The 17,590-nt window shown below is 29.2% G+C and overlaps 1 protein-coding gene across 1 annotated transcript; it reads right to left on the reverse strand.

Annotated features, from left to right (window-relative positions):
* Positions 6,083 to 8,270, reverse strand: LOC109353689 (transcription factor PRE6-like). Its single transcript, XM_019596041.1, has 2 exons — positions 7,849 to 8,270; positions 6,083 to 6,469 (listed from the first exon to the last, which is right to left on the reverse strand). Exons 1-2 carry the CDS (start codon positions 7,972 to 7,974, stop codon positions 6,314 to 6,316), a joined length of 282 nt encoding a protein of 93 aa, XP_019451586.1. The 5' UTR covers positions 7,975 to 8,270; the 3' UTR covers positions 6,083 to 6,313.

The raw sequence follows: 17,590 nt of genomic DNA on the forward strand, positions 1-17,590 counted from the left end.
TTAAAATGATGTAGCTTTAATTTAGTTATTTATTAGCTCTATTTAATGTTTAACTGTGTATGTTTCTTCAGTTATCCTCAAAACCATTTACATTTATAAGTTATTGCAATTTGAACCTTTGCATTAAATGTCTGATCTTTATATATACAAGAAAAATACCCTTCTTAGGGTGATGCATGTAGCAAGGTTCTAAATTGTGTTAACAATTATGATGATTGTGTGGATAGTGCAAAGTCACAAAAAATATAAAAAAAAAGTGACATTGATTTGTAGGCCATAATAGAAAATTGATAATTTTGACTATATACAATTTAAGGGACTTATTTATGTGAAATGACCTATCAATCCAAAGAATTTAGACTTCATGTGATGCCATTTACAAAAGAATGTGCCACTATGAAGAATTTTAATGATACAAATGATTTGTGACAAACAAGTTAGCTTTTTCTCCACCTATTTATCGGATGAGGATTACTTGTCTCCAACAGTATCTTATTCAATGTCTCAATCTAATTACATGTTGATATGTGAATAAAAAAAATTACTTTTATTGATTTGTGACAGAGAATGAAACATTTTTCAGAATATGTGATATTTGTCCCCTACTTGTCACCTTTTGATTCATCTTCATGTGTTCTTGTAGTAAATGGGGCCTATAGGTGGAGGCAAGAAAATCTCAATAAAGGCTACAAAAGTACCTTATTGTATCACACTAAATAAAGACTATAGTCATATTTGACTTGATATATAATTCATCATGGTATTATTATTTTTATGGTAGACAATCCAGCATGATATTAACTTATTAAAACTATATACATTTATTTTGTTTCATTTTAAAGACAAAATCACTTTAGATAAAATTTCTTCAAAATTATAATTAGTTCATGACATTGGTATAAGATAAAAAATATTATTTGTGCAACTAGAGTTCTTATCTAACAAGGATACCTTTCACTCATGAAAAAGAAAAAATGACAATAAGAGACATTAAATTCATGTCTTTTTTAAAAAGTAAACACTGTTGATATCAACAATATATGTATAAATAATGTTGTTAGTTAAGAAAGATTAGAATTTGATGTGGACATTCGTTAGGACTCAAGCACATGAGAAAAGTTCAACCTAAAAGACTAATCTATTAAGTGAGAGAGTCTTATGGCTTAAGTACCATATTGAGTTTACCATTCTACTTTGGGACTCCTAACATTGCCGCCCCCTTTAAGGGTCAACGTCCACGGCGGCTTTTACTCTATCGACATTAACCCGATGATAGTCCTTTCTCTTTTGGCTACTTTACTCATATATCAGTATGCGGTAATATACTTTAGTTCAGCCTATAGGTAGCCCTTTCCGTAAAACAACTCTCAATGAAAATACCAATTGTTAGGACTTAAACACATGAGTAGAGCTCAACTCAAAAGACTAGTCAATTAGGTGGGAGAGCCTCGTGACTTAAGTATCATATTGAGTTTGTCATTCTACTCAATATGAGATTCCTAACAACACCATAAAGGGTATGTAAATTGCGGTGAAAGGCTTTGAACTTGTGATCTCTTAATCTTTAAGCAATAATCTTATCGTTTGACGAGACACAAACTTGCACAAGACGAGATCCACACAGCCCATAAAGCAAACCAAGGCTCGGAATCTTGTCTAAATTGGAGGTAGAAAGAAAGGCATCAAGGTAACTTTTCATGAGAAAACTTGCACAAATATGGTCATATTTTCACGTTTGCATGTATCAAAAGTCAAAGAACAATGAGTTAAAACAAATTTCAAATCATGTAAAATTGTGACAATGTAACATACAACTTCCTAATATGGCAAAAATAAAAATAAAGGGACTATAAGCTGGTATGGCAAGAAGCCAAAAAGTAGTAGTTGGTTGTAAAGATAACAAAATAATAATTAGTTTTCAATGAGAATAAATAGTAGTTGGCAGAGAATAAGTTGCACCATTAAAATATTGGAAACTAGTAGTTTACATGTTATTATGTAAACTGTAGACTACTTATATTTCTATGGTGTAATATCTATTCACCATAGATTTGTATAGAGTCAGTACATTATCTACTATTCATTTGTATTATAATTTTTTCTTTAAAATTAACGATGATCAAACATGAATAGTGAGTGATACAATAATAGTGTATAAAACTCATACACTTTATGTACATACAATCTTTTATCATATTTTTATGGTAACAACCATAAGACATTAATTATATTGCCTCACCTAAAGAAAGCAAGGAATGAATATCCATTTCAAACCTACATTTTCAAGGTATTAAGTCAGTGACTGTGCTATGCACAATGCATGGTAAATGTCCACTTTCTTTGGATACAGATCTTCTTCAATACCGAAGAGTTTAGTACTAAGTCCAAATTCTGACATGTGTCGCCAAACAAATTTAAGGGTGCAATATTTTTATTATTTTAGAGTTTAGATTATTTTTATTTTCTCTCTCTCTCATTTCAGTATTAGAAATGAACCCAGTACCCGATGTCATTGTTGTCGAATAAATTATTATATTAAGGAAAATGAAAAGAATTTTTGTATTTGAGAGTAAGAAACTTACATAAGGAAATATGTACTAGCTAAGGAAGGTTAGTATATAATAGAAGGTTGTAACTACTACTAACAAATGAAACTAACTTGCTAACAAACTTTGGCAAACTATATTAACCACTATGGTAATAATTATTTCACCAATGAATTAACATGTTTATACAACAATAAACTTAATACTTACAACTAGAAATTGAACTCAATACCATGTGCTCCAAGACCAATTTTAATGAACATGTTGGACAACTAATTAGACCCTATTTTAATCAACATTAAGAAGCATCATACTAGAAGACAATTCACCAGAAAATGTTAGACAATTGCTTATATTTGTTGATTAAAATACAATTCTCTCATTTTTGGTAGTGAACTGCAAATTGGTTTTCTCGTACCAATTTCTGATTCTTTTGCGAACTGATTTCCTGTAAGGAATGAACCAAATTTTTACCTACAATTTAAGTAAAAGAAAAGAAGAAGAATTGAAATTGTACACTCACTTACATCAATGATTTATAGCAAACAAGAATTTTTTTATCCTTATGTATTTCTCCTATGTGAAACAAAAGTTGATTCAAACCTATAAGAAAGAACACTAGAAATGACTAACAACTATACATAGACCTATAGAAATCCTACTGAATATACCCCTAACATACTCGTATTTGACAAGGTAACATAGCACATACTAAGTATCTACACTCCTATCAAATAGAACTACATATCAAGTAACTATGAATTTGTCTGTGTGTAACAACCACACATGTAAGACATAATTTTTCACTCTTTTTTTTCCCCACCTAAATCAGCTGCAAGTTTAGCTTCACAAGTTTGTTGAACCTTCTATTCTAAATTGCGGTTGTGGTCACGGTTGTGGTTACTGAAAAGCGACAATTGCGATGTGAATTATTTTATAATTAAAAAATATTGTTTAATTCGACGCAACCTAATGTATTCCAAATGCAGTCTAATGTGGTCGTATTGCAATCTAATGCAGTTGTGTTGTAGTTGCATCATTGTGATTCGGTCTCACACTGCAATTATAATATAATACAGTTGCAGCGGTCACCACAATCACAATATCACGATCGTATCACATAATACAATGTACAATTTAAATCACTAGTACTTGAGACCATGTGGGAGAGGAGAGTATTGGACTTTACTATGTAATAGCAGTAGTAGGCTTGAAACCATGTCTTTAACCCATAATTTCCACTCCATTCCACACCATCTACACTCACAAGAATCCTTATTTGATAAAAACCACATAAACATAAATTAACCATACCCCATGCTAAAATTCTATTTTCATGACTCTGAAAATTTATTTTCCCCCTTTTTACCCTATAAAAACCAATTGCAAATAGACCTTAAGAAGTGGAAAGAAATCAATCAACTCTAATCTCACCCATAAATTAAGGTAGAATCAATGGAATGGTACACTTTTCCACTCCATTTCATTCCATCCACTACTAAACTAGATAACTTACATTATGCTATGGATTGGTTTGGAGTAGATCAATCTCAATATACTTTATTGAGAAACTAAACCAACGATTCAATTCCAATATACTTTATTGAGGAAATACACCATAAATCTGACACCACATCTCAATCCAAAATTCGTACCTATGCCCTATTTCTTAACTGGAAGAACCCCTTGCCACTTGTTCTCTCTGCTTAGTTTGTTTCACCACAAACCAAGGACATTAGTACTATGTAAATCAAACCAAGCATCAATTTTCAAGCCTCCTTGATCTACAAGACTCTAGCTTCCAAGTTCCCCAAATCCTAACAAGTTCTTAGTACATTTTATGGATATGTGATTCATTTGAATATACTAGTACGAGGTATGATAAATTCATACGAGGTTAAATGAGATAAACATGTAACTGTATTGTTGATTTCAACAAATTTAGCTGTATCCATAGATGATACATGTTGAAAGTTATCAAACATATATCTTGAAGCTACCATTGTTTTGAAAATCTATTGTTTCTATGTTACTGCTAAGGTTAATTGTTTTTGTGATTGGAAATTTGTTTTTGAAACTAACGTGATTCATTGTGGTCGAATTGTTCAGCCTACAAGTTTTGCAAAAGAGCATAACATCATAATAAAATATAGAGTAAACTATATGCAATCCCATAATTTTTAGTAAAATTATATAAGTCAATATTTCTTTATTATTTTTTATTTATTAATTAGAATATAGTATAAGAATAATTTAAACAATATAATCTTAGAATTATTGATGCATATTGTAACGAATCAAAAATAATGAAAATACATTGACTCTTATACTATTTGATATTGTGTACACAATAATATATTATATTTTGTTTAATCTAATTACATTCATTACCCTTTTTGTTTAAAAGATAACATTATTTCTTGTGTTATAAGTAGTTACTAGTTAGTATAATATATATATATATATATATATATATATATATATAAATAGGGTTGATTTGTGTAGGTACAAAAAAGAGATGAATAATTTTTGTAATTTACTAATTAAAGCTCAAGGGATGTCGTTGTAATTTACTAGAAAATATAATGTTTACATAAATAAAAGTTGTGCTAAATATATAAAATTATTAAAATATGTACACTTTATTATATAAAAATACAATCTAATACTTAAGACATGTAAATAAAATGAACAATATAAAAATAAATTAGCTTTATATAAAGGGAAATACTATCTGCATGATACTGTTTTTTAATATTTTTTTATTAAACTATACGGAAAAGATTACAAAATACTATAATTAGGAGTGGAGATAGTACTCATAGTAGTGTCCAAAAATACACAAATTAAGCAAAAGATAATTTGAGCATGCTTCCTCTAGTAACTTTCCAAACGCTTTTTAACCGATAAAGAACAGACACACTTTTTGAGTATTTGGTGTCTCTATTTAAATATGAGAATAGGGATCTCTATCTCTATACTATATTATATAAGCAACCATCCAACATTAGATTAAATTACTTTCACATCAAACACTTTTAGTCTAAGCTTTTATATATTATATTGACATTATAAAACTTGAACTCAAAGTTGCCTACAAATCTTAAAACACATTAACATAATGTTCATGACAAAGCCTTCATTAATATTATTTTTTTTAGATTTGAACTTTTAGTAGCATCTTAATTTAATATAAGACCATGTAATTTCAACATTAAGTTCATTTTTGGATAATATCTTCATGAATCAATCTTATTAGAATCAGAAATATCGATAATATAGTTCTACTATTGATAAAGATTATTTCCATATATAAGACTGTAACTCAGATTTTCCTTAAGAAAAAACAATCATATATAACTTGAACTAATTAACCATTAATATAGTATCTCTATTTTAATTTTAAAGAAACAATTTCCGAACTTTAAGATAAATTTATATTTTCCACCTTACAAATTCTGCCATCAAACCTCTACAAAACTAAAATCATTAATTAAACTAATATAGAAATGAAAAACTGAAAAAAAACTCAACCATTGATATATTAATTTTAGCAGCCTATAAATGCGGCATGCATAAATGCATAACATAGCATCATAGCTAAAATACAAAGTCCTTAATTATATTTATTACAAAAACCTTTCTAACAAGTGCACTATACCTTCCATAATGGAGGTACTTACACACCTCAAACTTCACTCTAGCTACACTCTTATATATATAACCTTGAATATGAAATTAATATTAGGATATTTATTGAAACTTTCTTATTGGTTAATAAGGCTCCTAATGATAGAAGCCTCAGCACTATTAGAATCAATTGTGTTCAACAATTGAGACAACCGTTCACTTAAGTCATCAACCTCTCTGTGCAAGTTTCTTATGTAGTTGCATGTTTCTTGTAGGACCTTAGAGGCTGATACCTAAAAAACACAAAAAAAAGTAATGAGTTATTCAAACTATAAAGTCACTTTCTTATGAACATGTATATGATGTTGTGTCCTTTGTTGAGAAAGAACATGTGTTGAGTTGAAAATAGAGATTTGGTATGTCCATGAATGTTTAAAAATTTAAATGAAGCAAAAACAATAATAATAAATGTTTAACATTTTTAATTGATATGACATGTTTTCATTGTCCTGAGAAAATGTATGAAATATGATCTGAGATAGCAGATATTTGTTGGTTGTATTGAGTGAGAAAGGAAGAAGTATATATGTATTGAGTCCAACTCCTCTTCAATAATAGAGAAAAGTGCTATGTAAAATAAGACAAAAACAAAATGAAATGACAATTATATCTTTTTATTTACGCTTGTAATAACATTTTTATTCTTTAAACTAAATATAAAAAAATATATTTCTCTATTCAATAATGAAGAGGATCCTAACTCATGTATTAGAGTACAAGAAATAGTGATCAGTGACGCCAAATATTAATGAATAGTATATAGTACATTTATTACACCAAACATATTTATATGTACTATGAAATCCTATTCATAGACCAATATATACAGGAAGTTTCATTTCACCAATTGGTACAAATTAACCACATGACTATTATTATGGTGCAGAGAAAAAGAAACCTTTTTGTCTTTTGGGAATATTGAACAAAAGGAATCCAAAACAAAAACGTTGTATAAAAAACAATGCATTTAAAAGTTTTAAGATTTTAAATCTACGGTTTTTAATATAATATTTTCATTTTTTAAGTTCTTAGATAATGAAAATAGTATGGACTATGGACATTTTTTATTATGGTATCTGTTTATATTTCAAAGATAGCTACATGTATATATGTACTGGTCAAATGTAAACCATTAAACATCCATAGAGATATGAATAGATTATTGTATTGTTTGAAATTATGCCAATAATATATGGGGTCAAAATTTAGGACTATATCACTTCACTGTTTAATATTATTTACAATAATTATAATTGCATGAAACATGCCAATTTTTAGTTAACTTTTTCCTGCACCATCTCTTCCAAAACTTTACAGAAACAAAATCAAGCAATCACGTATCTCTCCTATTTTCACAAATATATACACTAGCCTACGTGAAAACTATATAATATATATATATATATATATATATATATTTGTATACTTGGTTTAGCCCAAGTAATGTTAACATACCACAACCACAATTGTGGCCACTATAATATGGTTTTGAAAATGTTCATAAACATATATAATATAATGTGAATCAAAATGTTGTTGAAATGAAATTAAGTTTAATGAACATAGTATAGAAGCATAATATTTATAATTAATATGTGTATGAAAATATAACCTTATCAGAGCGCCTGTGGTTAATCTCAGGAACAAGTTGACGCAACTTTGAAACAAGATCAATGATTTGATCATCAGATATTCTTGTTGACCCTGCTGATTGATGCCTTGACTTTCTGCTAGACATTTTCTCTAAACTTTAGTCTAATTAATTTTCTTATATATATATATATATTTTCAATGTTTACTTGATGCTTCAGTTGAGTTTAATATACAACCTCTAGCATAAAGAACGAAGAAGATTAAAGTGAAAGGAAATAATGGGTTTGGTTGGAAAATTTAGTAAGAAAAGGGAAGCTATATAGTAGAGGGAGAAGAAGAAAAAGAAGAGAAGCTAGGTATGCAAGAATGGAGAATAGGATAAGAGATATTATAAAGGGAGAAGAAGGACCACAAAGGAAAGGTGTGTGTGAGAGAGAGAGGGTGTAATAACAAAGACAGTGATGTTGGTAGTGAAGAAAACAATTGCAATGGGAATTAATCTCTTCCGGATACGTAATTATCATTTCTAACAAGTGTTATTCCCAAGAGTTAAACCCTTAAACTTTTAATATTTCTGATAATCTAGTAGGACCTATATCACTAAATCAGTTCGTTATTGGTATAGGTTAGATGTTTAATAAAAATGTTTTCCTATATAGTTCTATATCTTCACAACTAAAGAGTAGAAAGTTACCTTTTCTCTTCAATCTCTCTCACACCTTTTTTTTTCTTCAATCTCTGTCACTTTTTTCTCTTTGTTTTAACTCCTTTTTACTAAAGAGAGGCTAAATGTTTTTTAGTTACTACTAAATATATCTCCTCATCCTATGAGTAAGAAACTAATATATTTCGGAGTGTGTGTCTGTCTCTTCTAACAATGTCGTTCTCAAGAATTAAACTCTTGACATTTTAGTCTTTCTAAGAATCTAACAGATTTTACATTACTAAACTAACTCCTAATTAATTAATATGGGGCAAGTGTTTAATAAAAATGTTTTACTATAGTTCTATAAATTGGAACCACAATTGTGACCATAACATTATTATGATTCCTTGTATTTTACAATTTTATGCAATTAAGATAAGTGGAATGTAACCACAAATACAATTTAAAATAGAATGTATTATATGCACTGTCGTATAAAGATTTATATACATTTAGTATATCATTCACCATTCTTTTGTATTACTTTTTTAAAAAATCAATAATAATTAAACATAAATGGTGAATGATACAATAACAATATATAGAATTCATATACTATTGATGTATATATTTTTGTCTTTAAAATATTAGTTTATATAGAGAGAGAATATGTTTCTTCATTTGTGTGTTCCCAAATTGGGGTTTGATTTCAAGTGACTTAACAAGTTTATGTTTGCTTTTAAGCTAACAAAGTGGGCCTTCATGTACATGTCTATATAAGCAAGACCATGTGATCATAAGAAACTAATAAAATAATTTAAGGGGAATACTAACGATTACACTTTGTACATTGTATAATGGGAAAATAAATTGTTTTGAAAATTGAGATTTTAACTGAGAAGTGTTGGGTTTAGTTTTCAATATTAAATTTATTTTCTTTACATCTTAAATAATATGACACTTATTAAGACAACCCACAATTTATTTAATTTAATATTAAAATCATTTTCTTTATCGCTTCAATATTTCCGGCGAAATTATTAAGTATTCCCTTGCTTCATATATTTATATAATACTATGTGATAAATATTATAGTATTTAATAATAGAGATTAAAATATATGTGTTGTTAGTGTAAAATATTTATTTTACACAGTTAGTGTATTACATATTATTTATATATTATTTTTATTTAAAAATTAATAATTATAAACATATGAATGATAGTGAAATTTCTTAGGGATAATATTTTCTATAGACGATAATATAACTTAAAAAGTAATATAGTGTATATTCAGTAATTAATAGAATAAATTATAATAAATTATGTGTTAGTAAAATTACACAAATTATCTCTCGTTTTTTATATTTATGTAAACCATGTTTGATTCTTCATTATTTTTTGTATCGTTACAATATAGTATAAGAGTGATTTAAATATATCCTTATAATTATTAGTGCAGTTTGTAACAAACCAAAAAATAATAAATAAATATTGACTTTTATACTATTAAAACTTGTTTACATGATTTACCATATTTTATTCAACATAATTACAGTTATCATTATTTGTTGCTTAAAAGATCACATTATCCATTCTGCAGAGGTAATTAGTATAATTATGTAGATAAATTAGGATAGTTTCACTGATGTTTGTAAGAAAAAAGATGGGACTTGACGATATTAATGTATTCTTGCTTCAATTCGTTGATGATGCAATCCTGATTGGTGACTGCTCCGAGCAAAACATTTTGGCCATTAAAAGCATCCTAAGATTATTTGAATTGTGTTCTGATCTTCAAATTATCTTCACCAAAAGTAAATTCATGGAACTAAATGTTATGGAGGATCATCTTAATAGATTGGCCAATTTCCTGCATTGTAATGTTACTTCACATTCCTTCTCTTACTTAGGAATCCCGGTGGGTGTCAATCACCGAAGGCGTAACACTTGGAAGCCTCTCATCAGAAGAACCCACACTAGACTTTCCTATTGAAAAATGAATCAGACTTCCTTCAATGGGCAAGTTATCTTGATCAACACAATCTTATCTGCTCTTCTTGTGTACTATTTATCTTTCTATAAAGCTCTTCTTATCGTCGTTCACTCTTTTCAAAAAAATGAAAGGGATTTTATGTGGGGAGGGGCTGATAGCAAAAGGAAGATTAACTTAGTTAAATGAGATAAGGTGTGCAAAGATAAGTCTCAAGGAGGGTTAGGAATTAAAGATATCCGCTTATTCAATCTTGCTCTCTTATGGAAATGGGAATGTCATCTTCTTACTAAGAGAGACAATTTTTGGTGTAGAGTGTTGAGATCTAAATATGGTCGAATATCTCTAATTACTTGAGGGATGGGATAAAACCTCCTCTTTAAAAATATTTCCTTGGGATAGGGATCTTGGTAATCTTAGAGTTCCGTTAACAACCATTGGTTCTGGAAAGGCATTGCGCATAGAGTTGGGGATGAGACTACTACTAGATTTTGGCATGATAAATAACTTGGGTTTGCGAGCCTTCTCTCTAGGTTTAGGAGAGTTTATAACCTAACCTTGTTTAAGGATATGAATGTTAATGAGTTTAGGAGTTGGACGAAGAAAAAAATGAGAGTGAACCTAACTTGGAGAAAATATATTTTTAATTGGGAACTTGAACTAACTGATATTTTTTTGTAGGAAGTTCAATAGTATGTTTTACAGGAAAACATATATGATTCATGGGAGTGGTAACATGACAAAACCAAGTTATAGTCAGTCAAATCAACGTACAAACTTCTTAATCAATCCGTCTAGCAACAAGAACATAATAATCATCATCTTCACTTACTTTGGAACTCAAAAGCACATTTGAAGGTCAATACATTTTCATGAAGACTTTTGCAGGACAAACTGCCAATCAGGGAAGTAGTGCTTAGGATGAGAATATCTTTATTACATGGATGAGGACCTTTGTGTATCTTCTACAACAAGCATTCTGAGTCTACCCAACACCTGTTCTCTTCTTGCCACCACTCTTATTCAATTTGACAACTACTTTATAATTGGCTAGGCATCAACATCGCTCTTCCACTTGACCCTATACACAAGTTCACTACTCACATGGGCATGGCGAACATAAGAAATGTTGGAAACACTAGAGCATCATCTGGTTATCTATAATATGAGCTATTTGGTTATCTCGGGATGATGCTATTTTTAATCGCTACAGCCTTCTCTTCAGCAAAGTTTTAAACCGTGATGGTAAAATCTTGGCTATGGATCAATGGGAAGAGGAGCAAAGTCCCAATATCGTATTCCAATTGGGTTACAAATCATGTATAATGTATTTCATAATTGTTCTGTATTTTCCTTTAATTATTTTCACACCCTTGTACTAACTTTACACTTTTAGTATGATTAATAATATTAATACTTTTGCTGAGAAAAAAAAAGATACCATTAGTTATACAAAAAAAAATTAATTTAAGGAATATATAGCTTTGCTCTAAATTGTGATTACGGCCAGTTTCATTTATCAATTAATAAGAAGGAGAGAAAATGCAACCAATGTACCATAATCACAAAAAAGAAAGTAATTGTGGACTCCTCCAATAGAAACATAGAGATTGCAATTATAGATTTGGACCACAATTTAAAACCATCTTAACAATCACACAAAATCAGGCAAACATCCATGACAATTTCTCTTTAACATGTTTAAAGGAAAATGTTTATGTCACATTAGTTTTGCTACTTCTAGTTTTCATACTTATTCTATAGCCGTTGATATAAAAAATATATTTTTGAAGTCAAAAACTTTGATCAATAATTATAAAACATGTGTGGAGAATAATACTAACTTATCAAATTAATATAAAAATATGAATAATCCAAATTTAATTGTTGTCCACTCTTGTAAGGGACACAACTACGTGAGGGAAGACCCAATCTTCCAATGTGTGTAGCATGAGGTCTAGCACATGCTATTTCCATGGCTCCCACGACATGCCATATGTCATGTTTTGAGAATCAATATTAATATAATGAAAGAAAGAGATTTTAAGAATCGAATAGGGATCAGCTGTCCCACTTTTCTGTGTCCCATTGTGTCACAGTCTAATGAAAATTTGGCACATACTAGAAAAGAAAATTAAAAAAAATATAACATCACATTTTTATGTGATTTAGTGAGATATGATTGGCTTGGGACATGGGAATAGGAAGATTTCGGGATAGAAGATCCTGGTTCTTCAAGAATCAAAATGAGATTGTGAATTCATGGTTTTATGAAGCATCATCACGTGCATCTATGGAAATTGAATGACCCCAAAGGAACTTGGAGGGACCTCTTTTACAATACCCATCTATGTCTATCTATTATTGTCTATGGTGTTGTATGTATTGTACTATTATATTTATATAGCTCACTAACTTGTGATCAATGCCCACTTAACCAAAGTTTATTAACTTCCCTTCCTCACCCTCAACTACCAAATCCAAACAAAATGCCATAGAGAATAGAATGTCCATCAATTAATGTTTCCTACCTACTAATTAATACTTTAATAATCGATAGGATGCAAATTTTATAGATTACCTCTAGCTAGTACAATATAATTTAGAATTAATGTCTACTCTTTTGGCAATTATCAAGTGATTTTGAAATAAATGTATTATGGAGAAAGCTGAAACAACTATTATTGTAGAAAAAATTGTAGAATCACACCTTAGATATTTTGGATATGTGTAGTGTAGACTGATAGAAGTCATATAAAGAGAGTAAATTAAATAGATGTTAGTCCAATTCCTAGAGGAATGTGAAGGTCAAGAATAACCATAGATTAAATAATTAAGAAAGACTTAGAGATTAATGGTTCATCGATGAACAATATAAATTTCTGAAAGAGTATTATGGTATCGTTCGATCCATATAATCGACTTCACCTAATAAGATTAAGGCTTGATTATTGTTGTATATTTTTAATGACTTTTAATCTTTCTAACCTGTTGGATAAAGATCAAACGACTTATATTTAAAATAGTGTTAATACTATATTGTTGAATTTAACTCATTCAATTCTTTTCATTGGAGGATTATGATCTACCAAGTCATTAAAGTTATCATTTTAAAAGTTTCATTCCATATTTAATATGGAGTAATGTTATTTCAACTACAAAATAAATTTTGAATCATGATTCTAATATAAAGTTGACTTGCATGAAAAACCTCTGGTAGAGAGATAATAAAAGTTTGAAATATGTTGTTATATTGGCAATATAAATAAATAGAGGGTCAAAATAGGTCACGTCTCTTGTGGGTGTACGGTTGAAAGAGAAAACGATATATATACTAATAGTGTAACATATTTTTACATTGTTATTATATCATCTATCATTTATATTTGATCACTATTGATTGTGTATAAATCTTTACACTAACAGTAAATAAATATTACACTAAAAACTTATATAATTTAAGATATATACCTTTAAATAGGCTTTCAATTAGACAATACTTAATTTTATGATAAAATTTGTGATGGGTGTCCAAACCTGTATAACTTTGCCTATCTCTACATTTTATTGTGATCGATAAGGGTTACATACATTTTAAGCATATACTTTAAGTTATATTGGACAAGAAAAAATTTGTTAATTCGATGGGTTCTTGGGGTGGGATCATATGTTATTTTGATAATTTTCAAGATTTGTTAAGAGAAGCCCTACTTGTGGAAAATTTACGTGACAAATGACGTTGGAATTTTGATCATGTTGGTGAATTTTCGTGCAAATCTACATATCAATGGCTTCAACATTAATTCATCTTTGGAAGATGCTAATGATTCTAAAAATATGAATGCTTTTCGTTACATTTGGAAGGTAAAGAATTATATAGCTACAAAGGTAATTGGTTTTATTTGGCAATTGTTGATGAGTACGTCACCAACTAAGGATGATTTGGTGGTTAGAAATATTGATGTTGATCCTCTATGACCCTTTTTGTTTGTTGGCCAATGAGTCATGCTACTATATATTCTTTGAATATACACTCCATAAGTGTGTGGCATCGTGTATTTGCTTGGTTAAATTTGATGTTGCTTGCTCAAATTTATGATAGAGCCAGATTCTTTGTGGAATTTTGTACACTATTTGGTGGCAAGAAAATGTGCTAGTTTGGGTGTTTGATATGGATTGTTGTGACTTTGTCATTATGGTTACTTTGTAAGGATATTATATTTCAGAAGGGGGTTAGGAACCTCTCCATTAATGGGGAGAGAAGTACATCAAAAATAAAGGAAAAAAATATTGTAATATAATATTTTTATCCCTTAAAATATAATGATGTGATATTTTTCTCTTTGAAATTAAGTACAAAATTAATAACTTATCTCTCTATTAATGGAGAGGGTATTTTGGTGGAGTGGGTATGTAATGGATATAATTCAAGTAAGATTTTGGTTTAATAGCTTTTGTAATTTGTTGGTCTCATCAACAATGGGGTGTTTGTGTTTAAATTTTATGTGAAACCTTGTATTCTATGTAATATATTTGAATTGTATAAAAAAAAGACTAATGTATATACCCTATTTTTATAATTTGAATGAGTTGGTTATTTTCTTAAAAACTAAAAGTGTCCAATATGAGTTAAGATTTGTCCCTAACTCGACCCTAACCATTGACAGGGTTAATTTTTGAAACTAGAGAATCAATGATATTTTTGACTAAAGAGATGTCATTATTCTATACATAATTGAATATAGACATGTACAAAGACAATAAGTGATTGACCATGAGATAGGTCAGATCGGATCATATTTGTCCCCTATTCGGCCATGAGTTTTATTACATGAGTCTAATTTTTAAACATAAATCTGACTATAGACCCAATAAAACCTCATCCTATTTATACTCGACCATGATCGAATCAAACTGGGTGAGTGGGTAGGATCAGATCATCCTCACCCTACCCAACCGTACTATACGATATGAGAAGCATATTCCCCCTTTGAATGTGTCCAAGTAAAATATATCACAACATTGTTTTCAACCTTTATGATCAAAATGGGTTATCTACATGACATGACCCTATAGCAGAGTGTAGACTACTTATATAACCGACAAGAAGTTGGAAGTTAGAATTCTGTTGGAATCCATGATGAAAGAATCAAACTTTATAAGCTTTGGCTTGACTCTTTTCACTATGATATGTGCAAAATTCAAGAAATTATTATATGATTTATTAAAATTAAAATTAGATAACTTATTATAATTAATTAAAATTAGATAAGTTTATTATAAATCAATCATAAAGGTTTAGTTGAAATTATTAATCTTAGACCACGTAATACTTTCTAGTGAAATCCTGTAGTTCAATACTTTAATTTGAAGGGAACTCTCCTTTTTAATTTGCATGCCTTAAAAAGTATAATTAATGAATGTCACGCTTAATTACTTTTGATCATTTTACAAAACCTAATTATAAGTCATTTTTCTTCTTATTAGAGAGCTAATTATACGCGATTAAGCGAAGTGCTTTTGGATATTCGACAATTAGTTAAAATTTGCCTTAATGCATATGTGTACTCTTTTTCTTCTTAAAATAATTCATGCATTATTTTTCTTCTTAAAATAATTCATACATTATTTTTCTTCTTAAAATGATGCATCCTTCTTGGAATTTAATATTAGGAATGATCTACTATACACTATTATTATTTTATATGTAATGTTATAGGGTGTTCAATAAAATTACTGACCCTTTATAAATATTAGATACATATATTAAATAATAATTTAAATGTCTAACATATGTACGATATAGTTGGTACATATCATGTAAGCCTTGAGAAATATGTTGTATATCTTGAAAAAGATTAGTCTTGTTTGATATAGACGGAAAACACTTTAATACTTCTAAAGATATATTTTACCTTTTTGAGTAAGGAACTTAGTCCTTTTGGAGTTTGTGCTTGTTCCTTCTAACAATTGTCGCTCATAGGAATCGAAACATTAACTATGTGAATCCAATGATGTTTTATACCACTATATCAATGTCTTGTTGGTAAAAACCTGATCTTTGAATTTTATTTTATTTTTTACTAATGATCTAAGGTATGAACACACCCTCTTTGTGATGTACAATTAAACTTTTGGTTGATATAAAGTCTAAGGTGTGGGTATAGCGGATTTGGTGGAACTAAATTAAAGTTGTCCTTGAACTCAATATGATAGCAAATCATTGTCTTTCGTTGACCTAACTTTCTGGTTTTTCACCAATGAATCTAAATTTGTTATCATTAACTTCCTCCTCAAACGAGAATTCAGGATAATAATATAGTAAAATGTGAAAGGACCAACTTTTATGTTTTTTGTGTTTGTTTGATACGTTGTTTTCTAAAAAAATATAATTTTCATTTCACCTATTTTCGTATATGTTATATTCTTGTTGAAGTATTATTTTAAATGTTATATTTAGTGATTTAAATTGTAATTGCGATTAAGATTGTGGTTAGGTTGCCTTTAAGACAATAAAATATAATATTATTGTAAAGACTCTTAAAACTACAATATTATAATTGTGGAATAAAATTTAAAATACTAATATTTTTTGATCGGCAAAAGGAAAGATTTTATTAAGAGAGGAAATAATTACAAGAGAGAAAGAAGCTGAAAAAAAAAAAAAAAACTAAAAGTCATTACAACATAAGACAAAAAATAGGGTTTGCTATCCAGTCCGAAAAAGAGAAATGATCTTTACCCTTCTTCCCATTGATCCAAAGCCAAGAAGTAACCCTAGCAGCCTCAAAAAATTTCTCGAGAGAGGGTTGCACTGAATTAAATATAAAGTCATTCCTAGACCTCCAAATAGCCCAAATAGTAGCGAGCCAAATGACATTCCAATAATTCAAACAACGCATGTGTGGTATCATGCCCATGTGATTAGTGAAATGATGGATGGGCTGAAGAGGAAGAGTTATGTGAATATTCAACCAATTATACAGAAGCTGTCAAACTGAATAAGTGAAGTTACATGAGGAAAAAAGATGTTGAGAAGTTTCAGCTTGGTCGTTGCAAAATGGACATAAGATTCCCGCTCCAGATGCAATAGAGACTCCCCTCTTGAGAAGAGCATGAACA

This window comes from Lupinus angustifolius, chromosome LG08 (genome assembly GCF_001865875.1).
Source record: "Lupinus angustifolius cultivar Tanjil chromosome LG08, LupAngTanjil_v1.0, whole genome shotgun sequence".
NCBI classification, from domain to species: Eukaryota; Viridiplantae; Streptophyta; class Magnoliopsida; order Fabales; family Fabaceae; genus Lupinus; species Lupinus angustifolius.